Below are 13,046 nucleotides of genomic sequence, written 5' to 3'. Positions count from 1 at the left end.
GGGTATTGAGGAGGGCACCTTTTGGGATGAGCACTGGGTGTTGTATGGAAACCAATTTGACAGTAAATTTCATATATTAAAAAAAAAAAAAAAAAGACATAATGGAGTCCACTCTGAAAGAAACTGTGAAGTAACATTCTTTTAAAGTTTATTTGTTTACTTTTGAGAGACACAGAGACAGAAAGACAGAGAGAGAGAGAGAGAGAGAGAGAGAGAGAGAGAGAGAAAACACAAGTGGGGGAGGGGCAGCGATAGACACAGAATCTGAAACAGGCTCCAGCCTCTGAGCTGTCAGCACAGAGCCTGACATGGGGCTCAAATTCACCTGAGCTGAAGTTGGATATTTAAACCACGGAGCCTCCCAGGAGCCCCTGAAGTAACATTCTTAGTACATAGGCCAGATATACTTTAAATGGTTAAGGTTTCTTTTTACAAAATACTGGAAATAAATTGAAAAGTAGCAATTCATAAAATTCTCAAATGGGAATTGGAAAATAATATTGAAACCAACATTTCATAATGTAAGAGTGTAAAAACTAGTAAAAAAAATCAGGCTGTGGGAGTTGGAAAATAGTATTGAAACCAACATTTCATAATGCAAGAGTGTAAAAACTAGGAAAAAAAATCAGGCTGTGGACACTTAGATAAATATGTGGTAGATATACATACATGTCCACTTATGTTTAGAGGAAGGATCTATATACTATTTCTGAACATTTGGAAACAAGAAAGAACAAACATATGTAAAAGCCATATTTTAAGCCTTCCTCAGAAGAAATGCTTCTGTAACTCACAGAGAAAATAATGTATTAAAATAAAGTATCAAGCTACTGATATTATTATTGCTTTTCAAGTTTTCCAAATTTAATGGTTACTTAGGAATTCCCACAGGGATGCCTGGGTGGCTCAGGTGGTTAAGTGTCTGACTTCAGCTCAGGTCATGATCTCATGGTCCTGTGAGTTTGAGCCCCACATCGGGCTCTGTGCTGACAGCTCAGATTCTGATTCTCTCTCTCTCTCTCTCTCTCTCTCTCTCTCTCTCTCTCCCTCTCCCCCTTTCCCCCTCATGCTCTGTCTCTCTCCGTCTCTGAAAAATGAATAAACCCTAAAAAAAAAGAAAAATTAAAAGAATTCCTGCAAAAGTAAAAAGGATCTAAGATTGAAAAATGGAGCCCACCATTGCTAATACTCTGAAATGTTTCCAGAAGTAATTCGCAGAGCAAAACATAGGTTTTTGGTATCAGATACATTTAAAAAGTCCTGAAGTTCATGAGAAAAAATTAGGACTGTCCAAAATGAAGTACTCTTTTTTGCACTACTAGCATTAGCTGTATTTCATAACATCAACAAACAAGTATGTTTTGAGCATCTACTATTAGAAACTACTAGGTACTAAACAAGAAATGTTTACTGGCTAAATGAATGGTTAATAAGAACATCTGATGTCCTAGGAAGAAATGTTTTTCAAGAAAGTGTCCTGTAAAAATTAGCAAAATTTTCAGATACTAATAATAAGCTATTGATAGATAAACATGTACAAATCTATAAGATTTTCTGTTATTTTATACTACGTATGGCTTAGGAGAGCCTTTGTTTCCTTCAAACTTACCTCACAAAGTTTTGATTGACCTCAAGTGTTCTTTAAATTATTATTTCAATTAAGTAAATTACATAATGACAGCTGTCTTAGAATATCTTAACTTTTTGTCATATCTGTGTATAACAACTAGGCAGGTTTGGATCCAGATTTCCTAAATCATAAGTCTCAGTCAGAGTAATCTGATTTGGGATGATAACACATTTCTGTGCCTAATGCTTAACCGAGAAGAGCATTAAAGCAAAAGACAGGTGATGAAAGTTCTCTTTTTCCTCTGCATCTCCATAACTTGGTTGAACATGATAGATTGGCTAGCTTATTGATTTAGGAATGATAAGCAATATTACTTTCCCTAAAGGAAAATTAAGATGATTCATACCAGATTTGAAACTTGATTCTAGCTTCCTGTGTAAACATGTACAAATTTGTAAGTTTGACTCAAATTTGTACCTTGGAAATATCCCCTGATGCATGCAGGAAATCTCAACTTTGTAGTTCCCCAAGAATGTGATGACTGCCTTTATGCATATACATTATATCCCTGGCAAAGCAATAAAGTACAATATTTAAAGGCTTAGGTATTGGTTAAACAACACCCTTGCCTTTGACTAGCTCTGGATTTTTAAAGTTACTGAAACTGTCCGTGTCTGCGTTTCTACATTAGGAGTGACAATTAAGTATGTTAATTTATGTAAAATACTTAGAACAGTGCCTGACAAATAATAAGCACTGAATACATGTTTACAGACAATAATACTGTACCATTTTTCAATTCGAGTTCTTGTCTATACCATGGACCCAACAGTTCCCTTCAAGGGTGAACTAAGGATGTGCTCAGTAACTGGTCATTTCTGTTCTGAATTCTCATTAAAACTTCTTTCCCAAATTTTAGTCATTCACTTACTACGTTTGTAGGGTTTTTTTTTTTCCATGTTCATGTTGCATACTACATATTATTTATTTAACTGTATCATTTATACTCTATTTTAATGGAAAATATATTCATACCAGTTAAATGTCTTTATGTGATAGGTTTTTCTGCTAAACCTTAAGACTGTGTAAATGATAATTAAAATTAAAACATTCATCAGCTAAAATCATCTCTTGTGCCTCTCGCAATACATACACAACACATCTTAAAGCATTGTCTTATAGGAAAACTTTCTATAGCAACTGGAAGAGAATATGGAGAGGATGATGGGCCAATACACCCATCAAAATCTAGTAGTGGTAGGACAAAGGAAGGCATGGGTTGGCCATAGAAGAAATGGTAAGGCTGATATAAGAGAATGCCCAGTGCTTATTCATCAGTATTGTTGAGACATTTGCTTGATACTACTTTCTCTAACATTTAAAGCTTGAGATGTTTTATATGCAAAGAGAATGATTTTTAGCCAAAGACAGGACTAAAGACTGGAAATCCAACAGGTTTCGAAGAAATGGAACAACAACAACAAAAATCCCAGAACTCTTCCACCATTGTAAACTGAATGTAAGACATATAAAATTTTCAGTGAAGATAATAAATCTTAATATAATGACTAACAGTTAAGAGAAGTAAGTTCCAAATGTATAGCAGTATAAAATAAGTGCCTGGTTCCTTAAAAAAGCTTAAATACCAAATATATATGAATATCATATATCATATATAATAATATGTAATATAATGTATAACATATACTATATAATATATACTAAATAATGTGTATAATTATACTATATACTATATAATATATATTCATTTCAAAATGAATTAAGATCAACTATGTGGTTTTATTTAGGGTAATGCTAGCAGCTGTAAAATTCTCTGAAATACACAATGGCTCTAAGAAATAGAAGTTTATTTCTCACTACATTGCAGTTAGAATTCTACAGGAGCTCTCTTGCTACAGCTTTTCTCTAAGTATAAAATTATTCCAAAATAACAAGTTTATTAACTAATACAAAATGAGTTTTCCTGGCCTATGTTTGGCTTTTCTCCACATGGTGATTCAGTCTTCTTCGTCCATCTTGCACCTTCATCGTCCTGCAGGGCCTCTCTCTATGTTTACTCCCAGCCAGCATATGAGGAAAGAAGGAACACAGAGGGAAAGCACTCACTGCTTAGTAGCCTTCAACTGAGAGAGCTTCGCATTGTTTCTGCTCACATCCCATTGGTAAGAATTAGTTTTGTGGCCACTCCTAACTGCAAGGCAGGCTGAGAAATGCAGTCTAGGTATGTGCCCTAGAAAAAGGACACAATTTTGGTGCGGAAGCATCAGGGTTTGTCACAGTCCTCCCTCCCCTTCACCGTATATCAGTTCACATCTGCCTTCCAATATCTTTCCGCCTCCCCAAAGAAGACAACCAAAACTCTAATGCAGTTACCACATCAAACTCCAATATCAGCATAGCTGGTGATAAACATAACTCTCTCCATCAGGTCAATTTCTCTCCAGGGGGTTAAGGGTTTAGAACTTGAAAAATAAGTTCTCTGTTCTGTTTTCCCCATCACATCCAACAGGCAATGGTGGAGCAAGAACTCCATAACAGGAAACAAGCAAACAAAAGACTCTCATTTGTAAAGGAAATAAATGGTAAACAGCCAACAGTCACTTGACGGAATGATCATTAAAGCCTGCTGGGCAGGCCCTGTGAGACCCTTGCCCTGGCCGCAGAGTCAGTTCCTGGCTCTCCTGGCTCTCCTTTCTGGGGTAATTCCCAATGTCCATTGTTCTCCAAGGTTTCTGGCGCTGTTCTCCACAGGCTCTTCCTTCTCTGCTATCCCCCACTGGCAGCATCTAAAGTGAGCTTTGAAGAGAATGGTTTCCTTGGAGGTTGTACTGCCTTCATAATGCAGTTTTGTGGGGCAAACGTGGGGATCAAGGGTTGTATGGAGTCACAGGTTTTTTTTAGGTCAGGCTTCTGTTTTCTTTGGTAATACGATTCTCTCAAAATCTTAACAGACATTGATTTAATTCCTTCAGTCAGTTACATGTGCCAGTAACCAGATTCAGAGACATCCGAAGTTCTTTTCTAGGCACTTGGCAGACCCACTTTATTTCTTTAATACCTCACACTCATCCCCCAGTCTCTCTCTTTCTCTTTCTCTCTCATTCTTTCTTTTCCTACTTCCCTGTCCTGTCCCCCTTTCCCTACCCTCCTCTCTCTTGTTCATGTAAAATACTGGAAAATTCCTATCTAGTAAAATAGTATTATTAATTATAGCTTCTGTTGAAGTTATCAAACAATACAGGATTTCATTATAAATTCCTTCTTTTTCTCTTTTTGTTTTATTATAGAATCTGCCTTTGATGCTTTGGTAGAAACAATAAGGCATTTTTAAAATGCTGTTTCTAAAACACTTAGCTATTTATTATTGTGTGTTTAAATACATCTGTAGAAGAATACATCTTCTTCTTCTACAGATGTAGAAGGTATAAAAGGTATACAAATATAGAGGTATAAAACACTGATTTTTTTTATGCTGACAGAACTTGGTCAAAAATTCAGATAAGACATATCGGGAACAGCCTATTTTACTACACAGTGTTTGAGGCTTCTACTAGGTCTTGAAACATGGAGGGGGGGGTGTGACTCAATAGCTGGCAGAGGGAAACATCAGAAGATACTATACTCCTATGACTGGCGGTTGGTAGCTCAAACCTCAGCTGGCCTCTTAGCCAGAAAACCTAAGGCCTCTCCTTGTGCTCTCTCTGTGTGAGATGATTTGCGCTTCATCACAACATGGTGAATATTTTCCAAATGAGAGGGTTCTAAAAGAACATGACATTATTATGCTCTAATATTTTAAATCATGTAGTGTCACTTACTTCTGCCATACTTTTTTTATTGAAACAGCCATAAAGCTCTTCCCAGGTTCAAAATGAAAGAACATAGACCCACCACTTGTGAGGAAGGGTATCAAGGTTACATGGTAAAAGGAGTATGTGGAACAGGAGATATTGTTGCAGCCAGCCGTCTTTGAGTACACATTTAATTCAAATTAGTTAACGTCCAAAACATTTACTTTTCATTTTATATCTACTTTGACTTCTTGAATGAATCTGAATATGGTTATATATCTGTGTACTTTTACTAAAATATGCTCTTTTAAATCATTTAAAGCTTGTTTTGAGAAAAATAATATAATAGTATCTAATGTCAATATTTTTGCAGATATCCCGACACAGGAGGAATCATTCACAACATGTCTTGAAAGATGTCATTCCTCCATTGGAACAATTGGTAAGTGATGATTTCCCTGCAGTACTGTATTATTTATCTACTGCTACAGAATAAATGATTCCCAACTCACCAACTTGAAACCGTACACATTATTGTCTCCTGTTTATGTGGGTGAGGAATCTGGGTGTGGCTTAGCAGAGTCCTTTAGTTCAGAGTCTTTCAAAAGATTGCAATCACACGTTAAGTCAGAATTGGGGGTCACATCTGAAGGTTTGACTGGGGAAGCCATTGGCTTTCCTGTTCATGCACATGGCTGTTGGCAGGGTTCAGCTCCTTCAGGGATGTGGTCCAGGGGCTGCTCTTAGTTTCTCGCCACATAGACTTTGCCAGTATGGCAGCTTCCTTCTTCAAAGCATGCAAACTGAGAAGGCAAGGGATTCTGTTAGCAAGATAGAAGGCAAAATCTCTTGTAACCTAGTCATGGTAGTGATATCCTGTCAACTTTTCCATATTCTCTTGGTCAGAATTAAGTCACTAAATCCAGTCCACACTCAAGGAGAAAGGACTACACCGGGCTGTGAATAACAGGAAGCAGAGATTATTTGGGGCTTACTGCAAATTTTGGCAAATTTTTTAAGAAAAAAATTACCAGCAGATTATAAATCCCTTACCAGCAGATTATAAATCTGTGAAAGCAGGAATTTTTTGTTTCCATTTTTTTTTATTGTTGTATCCTAATGACTAAAAGAATGCCTGAAACATTGTAAGTAAAATGAATGAAGTTCATTTTTTGGGCTTTCTCATCCTCAGCACCAAAAATGTTTATTTATCTAGCTCAGTTCTCTTACGTTCTTTAATTTTGCATGTTCTAGATCTCCCATCTCCACTGTATTACTTTCTTTGCCTTAGAATAAAAATTCCTTACAAGAATTGCCTACCTCTATTGTTGTCAATTTCTCTCCTCCTTTATCTGTTGAACCAACTCAATTTAGGCTTCTTAAATTTTTTTTTTAATGTTTATTTATTGATTGATTTTTGAGAGACAGGAGACAGACAGACAGAGTGCAAGCAGGGGGAGGGGCATAGAGAGAGGGAAGCACAGAATCTGAAGCAGGCTCCAGGCTCTGAGCTGTCAGCATGGAGCCTGATGCAGGGCTTGTACCCACGAGGAGCAAGATCATGATGTGAGCCCAAGTCGGATGCTCTACTGACTGAGCCACCCAGGCGCCCCTTTTTAGGCTTTTATCCCAACCACCAATCTCCTATCAAGGTCATCAATTTTGTCCATAGTACTAAATCCATTGGTAAAGTCTCATTTCTTTCATTAGATCTGAGAATTTAACCCATCTGATGTCTCTTTGAAGTATTTTCCTTATATAAGTACCAGTAAACTACTTTCTCACGGGTCTCCAATTAATTAAATAGACATCCATTTTCCATTTCCTTTGCTGGTTCATCTTCGTCTTAGAGCTCAACTTAACTTCTTTTTCTTTATATTTCTTCCCTACAGTGTATCATTCAGTGCTATGGTTTTATGTACTGTGTTACACTAACCACTTCTCCAGCATGGACCACTGCTCCAAACTCTAGTACTATATATTGTGGCATATTCATTTATATATCGGACATACATCTCAAACTTAACATGTCCTAAACCGATCCTAATGTTCTCCCAAACTTGCTACTTTCAATCTGCTCCATTTTACTAGATGGAGTAAACTAACTCCATTCTTCCAGGTTCTTCAGTCAAAACTTTTAAAGTCATCTTTGTCTCCTTTGTTTTTCTCATGAAATAAACTTAAACGTCTGTTAGGCTGTTTGCTCTACCTTCAGAATATATCCAGAATCAGCTGTCTTCTCACTATGTCATCTCTCACCTGATTGAACGCAATCGGCTCCAACTAACATGCCACTTCTACCCCTGCTTTCTATGTTTTATTTTCAACACAACAGCCAGAGTGATCTTGTTAAAATGTAAGTTAGGTGATGCCACTGCTTACTTCAAATTCCTTCTGGCCTCCAGCATCTTCCAGGGAAAACACTGAAAATCATCCTGGATTCACCAGATTCTACAGGTGTCAGCTATGGCTCTGGCCTCACCTTTCTCCTTCTTCTCCTCGTTCATTCTGCTCCAGCCAAGCTGACCTCCTTACTTCTCTCACAGGACGCTTATACCAGCTCTTTCCTCTGCCTGGCACAAAATCATTTATTTTGGGCCCAGAAACTTGCAAGGCTTATTCTTCATTTGCTTGGAATCTCTATTCAAATATCATCTTTTAAGATGGGTCTTTCCAGGGAATGTGGGTGGCTCAGTTGGTTAAGCATCTGACTCTAGATTTCAGCTCAAGTAATGATCTGACAGGTTTGTGAGTTTCAGCCCCTCATCAGGCTCTGCACCGGCAGCATGGAGCCCACTTGAGATCCTTTCTGTCTCTTTCTCTGCTCCTCCCTGGTGCTCTCTCACACACACTCTCTCTCAAAATAAATAAGTAAACTTAAAAAAAAGATGGATCTTTCATAATATTCCTTAAAAACAAATAAGCAAACAAGAAAATCCACTATTTCCATCACACTTTTTTCTCTTACCCTAAATTATTTTCTCCATAGAACTTGCTACCATGTGGCATATTATACAATTTCTTTGTATTTGTTTGTTACCTCATTAAAATGTTCTGTGAGAGCAGAGGTATTGTCTCCTATGTCCATAACTCCATTTCCATGATTGTAGCACTTGCTAGAACATGCTAAGAACTCAGTAAATGTGTGTTAAATTAATGCACAAATGAAGCTGTTAATGGCTTTTGTTTTTACTTTCAAGTTTATAATACACAGATCTATACTTTTTTCTTTTCATTATCTCATTCTATATATTTTTTTGTTTATTTGTTTTATTTTAAGAGAGAAAGAGTGAGTGGGGAAGGGGAAGAGAGCGAGGGGAACAGAAGATGCAAAGTGGGCTCCACACTGAAAGCAGCAAGCCTGATTCAAGGCTTGAACTCATGAGCCATGAGATCATCACCTGAGCTGAAGTTGGATGCTCAACCAACTGAGCCATCCAGGCGTGCCTCTTATCCTCTATCTTAAAGTGTTAACTAGTCATTTATTCTACTGTGTCTCCTTGTCATCTCAGAAGTGAAATCTCCCAGATTGAACCCATCAGGACCTTCTTCCAAAACTGTTTTCCCTTTCTATCAAGCCTATCGTTATGAGTAGCAAACATGCATCCAGGCTTAGAAGAAATTTTCTTGGATCCTCTTTTTTTGTCTATGGCCCATCAAATAAGTCACCATTTTCCAAAGCAGTTTCTCTGCAATGTGTGTGGTACCCACATTTTTCTTTATGGTTACACACACACATCCTTGCCCAGGCCTTCAATTCTTCTGATCTCACCGCCCCTCCCCCAACCCTCCCATGTACTCTACTGTGCCCCTTCCAATGATCCTGTGTAGCAATTCTACACAAATCTTCTTTAAATAGTACCTTCATTACTTCATTTTCCTTGTCCAGGCATTTAAGAGCTTCCTATTTTCTATAACATCAAGTCTATAGACTTCTTTCATGATCCCTGATTTATCTTATTTATTATCTGTTCTCAAATAACATACCCTCAGGCTAGGAGTGGTAACATGATTAAGACAGGGCTCTTACCCTGAAGGAGCTTGGATTTTCTGTAACAGTTATTTCCTTAATCTCAGCACTCTTTTGTGTTGTTCACCCCTAGTTCATGGGTAATAGACTTGCTCCACAGCTAGATTTTAAATGCTTTGAAGTTAGGGGTCATGACTTGTATTTTCTTTATTATATCATACATACCTTTACATTGCTTTTGAGACTAGGGTTTGTTCAGAAAAGACGTGTCTGTCAATTGATTTAATACTAAGATATTAAAGTTGTGTTAAAATTATATTGTTGAGGGGCGCCTGGGTGGTGCAGTCGGTTGGGCGTCCGACTTCAGCCAGGTCACGATCTCGTGGTCCGTGAGTTCGAGCCTCGCGTCGGGCTCTGGGCTGATGGCTCAGAGCCTGGAGCCTGTTTCCGATTCTGTGTCTCTCTCTCTCTCTGCCCCTCCCCCATTCATGCTCTGTCTCTCTCTGTCCCAAAAATAAATAAATGTTGAAAAAAAAAATTAAAAAAAAATTATATTGTTGATTCAGATGTTAACAAATATATGTATGTTTGCTGTTTATAGAGAAAGATGATTTTTTCAATTAGATGTAACAATACCTTGTTTTCAAAATTAATTACTTGGGTCTCAACTTAGCATTTTCTCTGTGAAGTATTTCTCTGATTCCTCAAATTTGAATCAGGTTAATCCTTTATTGTGTGTCCCTAGTAGCTTGACCTTGCTTCTATCTCTAAATTGCCTCTTTCAATAATCATACTAAAGTTGCCTGTTTCCTTTTCTCTCTCTCTTATTGAACTGTAAGCTATTTGAAGGGAAGGCTATGTCTCACTCACTTTTTTATTAGGATTTCATATAAGGCCTGGCAAAGTGTAGTTGTCTAGTGAATAGGAAAGCAATTGTATTTATTTTCCATAAATTTGTATTATGGAACAAACAAAGTACATATAAATAATTAAAAGAGATGAATATTTGGGGTGCCTGGGTGGCTCAGGGGGTTAAGTGCCTGACTCTTGACTTTAGCTCAGGTCATGATCTCACAGTTTGTGAGTTTGAACCCTGCATTGGGCTCTATGCTGACAGAGTGGATCCTGCTTGGGATTCTCTTTCCCTCTCTCTCTGTCCCTCCCCTGCTCATGCATGCTCTCTCCTCTTTCTTTCAAAATCAATCAATTAATTAATTAATTAAAAAAAGAGCTGTGTATTTGCGATATAGCAAATGCAAATGTTTTCTCTGAAGTATTTGATGAAACATGGCAGAAGTTGGGCTGAAAATGGAGCTATGTGAGTGTGTGTTTAATATCAATATAGACATGCAATTAGATATGTGATCATATATGTGCAAATATATACATAATTATATTTGATCAATGCCTTAAGGTGTCTTAAAATTTTTACATAAAATATATATTAATTGTGAATTTTAAAAAGTTGAATTATGATTATTCAAATTGAATCAATAACTAATAACATATTTGTGCTATGCCTGTATTTCAAACACATTAGACTATTCAGAATTAGTTTTGTCAACTTACTTTCCTAGCATTAAGATTAGTTGGTTGGTTCACTGGTCTATATTTGGCTGTCTTGACTCTGAAATAGTTTTGTCAATTTAGTTTCCTAACATTAAGATTATTTGTTGGTTTGCTGGTGTATAGTTGGCTGTCTTGACTCTGAATCTTCAGTTGTTCAAGATTAAATGAAACTGATTTTGAATATCCCAAATGATGGATAATATATTAATAGATAGTACATATATGTGCTTAATATTCTATTCTAGGTCAGACGACTTTGGAAAGGTGGCATTGGGAAGCATGGCTAAATAGAAAGAAAGAAACCACAATTTTTTAAGCTCTTTAGTTTTCAATCTCTCTCAATCTGTCTCTCTCTGTCTGTGTTACACACACACACACACACACACACACACACACACACACACCACTAACTCTATAAACACTTTTGGAACTGTCAGCCAATTTACTACCTATTCCTGACATCAGTTTCCCTAGATTCTATCTGAGTACTGCTCATCTTACTCTGTCTTGTGAACACAGGTTATATTCAACTTTTATCAATCAATCTCCATTTAAATTAAATTACTTATTTAATGTTATTTTAAAGGCAGAAATGCTTCTTTTCCCCACATCTCTTGCTTATGAATAACCCCATTATGATGGGCAATGACAAAATAATCACCAATTTCCTCAAACAACACATTCGGACCAACTTTTAACTATCCATTAGGATTCATGCCAAGACTTCAATTATCTTCCAGAACCTCTAAAGTTCTCTTTCTATCTGACTAACTTAACTTTATATTATTTTTACCTGGACACACTTATTTTTCCCCACAAACCTTATATGTTCCTCATTTCCATCTCCACTACACTCCTTCCTTCCCACTATGGCTTCTGGAGTCAGCTAGAGGCTCTCTCAGTACTTTCTCTTAACAGTACCAACCAGGATGTACTACTATATAATAATATACATTACTATGCAATAATATACATTAAAACATTTTAGAAAATAATACAGTTCTTTAAGTTGGTGCTGTTATTATTTTTACCAAATGGATTTTTTCAGCTTATTTATGTCCAACATTTTTTGCTGTACAAATCTCATCGTTTTTATTTCTTATATTCAGAACTCCCCTGAACATTTTCTAGAAATCATGAGAAGCCTTGGCTTTAAGTATAACTGGCAAAGGTATCTCATTAGATCCACACTCTTGGAGAAAAATGATTCACATTACAAAAGTGGAATCTGCCATGGTGGGTCCACCAATAGACACTATCACCCTCTGGTAGCCATGCCTCACCTCTCAGTGTTCCCTTTAATGAAGTAGATTATGATCAACAGGGTTAAACAGAAGCATAATGCATTTGTTTTGAATATTGGCAAAAATACATTTCTGCTTGGAGTCTAAAATCTCTAAAACTACCCAGTTCACTGACAGGTGACGTCATTCATGCCACATGGTATACAAATCCATATGCTGTCAACGCAAGAAACCTAAATTATTTTCTGAGAATCCGTATGGTGGCTTAACAAGTGCTGTAATGCAGCAAAGATTTTAAACATGAAATGTCAAATATACTAATAGGCATTTGTTTCTTGATCTTGTATATTCCCTGTTTTAACTGTTCATGATATCTAATTATTTTCAGGGCATTTTTCCTTTTTCCCTTAAAAAATTGCTTGACAAAAATAACCATGTTTATAACATGCTAAATTTTTATCATCTTTATTTTTATCAAAAGAGTATGAGACAGTGTATGGATAACCCTGCAGGAGTCAAAAGCCTGTGGCAGGTTTTAGAGAATCATCTGCTGCCTCCTGAGCTGGGAGGATTTGTAGGATGGAACTCAGGAAGTTGCCATGGCTTGGGGGCAAAGCAGGCTTTTGCAGATAAACCTTAAGTCTCAGATTCTACCTTTTGGAGCCAGATATCATTTTGTGGATTAATTAATACTTGTGAGGGCTTTGAGGATGAAAAACATTGTAAGCATACAGTGTTTTCTTATTTTAAAACAAAAGACAGCCACTTTGGGGGAATAATTCTATTGATCAGACTGTGCTTTCTTTAAATTGCAAAAAATTTCCAAAAGCTCTCTAGGCTTTCAAAATATTACTTCAGTAAGATAAAATTAGCTTTTCTGA

The 13,046-nt window shown here is 36.8% G+C and overlaps 1 protein-coding gene across 4 annotated transcripts in view; it reads left to right on the top strand.

The window, feature by feature from the left end:
• LOC125911902 (rho GTPase-activating protein 15-like) overlaps window positions 1–13,046 on the top strand; it is a 208,385-nt gene that overhangs the window by 81,642 nt on the left and 113,697 nt on the right. For 2 of the 4 annotated variants that reach the window (XM_049616175.1, XM_049616172.1), the window contains exon 3: window positions 5,756–5,824. The exons of 1 other annotated variant lie outside the window; for it this stretch is intronic. In XM_049616175.1, the coding sequence (XP_049472132.1) occupies window positions 5,756–5,824 (69 nt within the window). Of the gene's footprint in view, window positions 1–3,629; window positions 3,754–5,755; window positions 5,825–13,046 lie in introns of all 4 variants that reach the window. One more of the 4 variants, XM_049616174.1, reaches the window with a different exon arrangement.

This window comes from Panthera uncia (assembly GCF_023721935.1).
Source record: "Panthera uncia isolate 11264 chromosome C1 unlocalized genomic scaffold, Puncia_PCG_1.0 HiC_scaffold_3, whole genome shotgun sequence".
NCBI lineage: Eukaryota > Metazoa > Chordata > Mammalia > Carnivora > Felidae > Panthera > Panthera uncia.
This window is presented reverse-complemented; position numbering and strand designations above follow the sequence as displayed.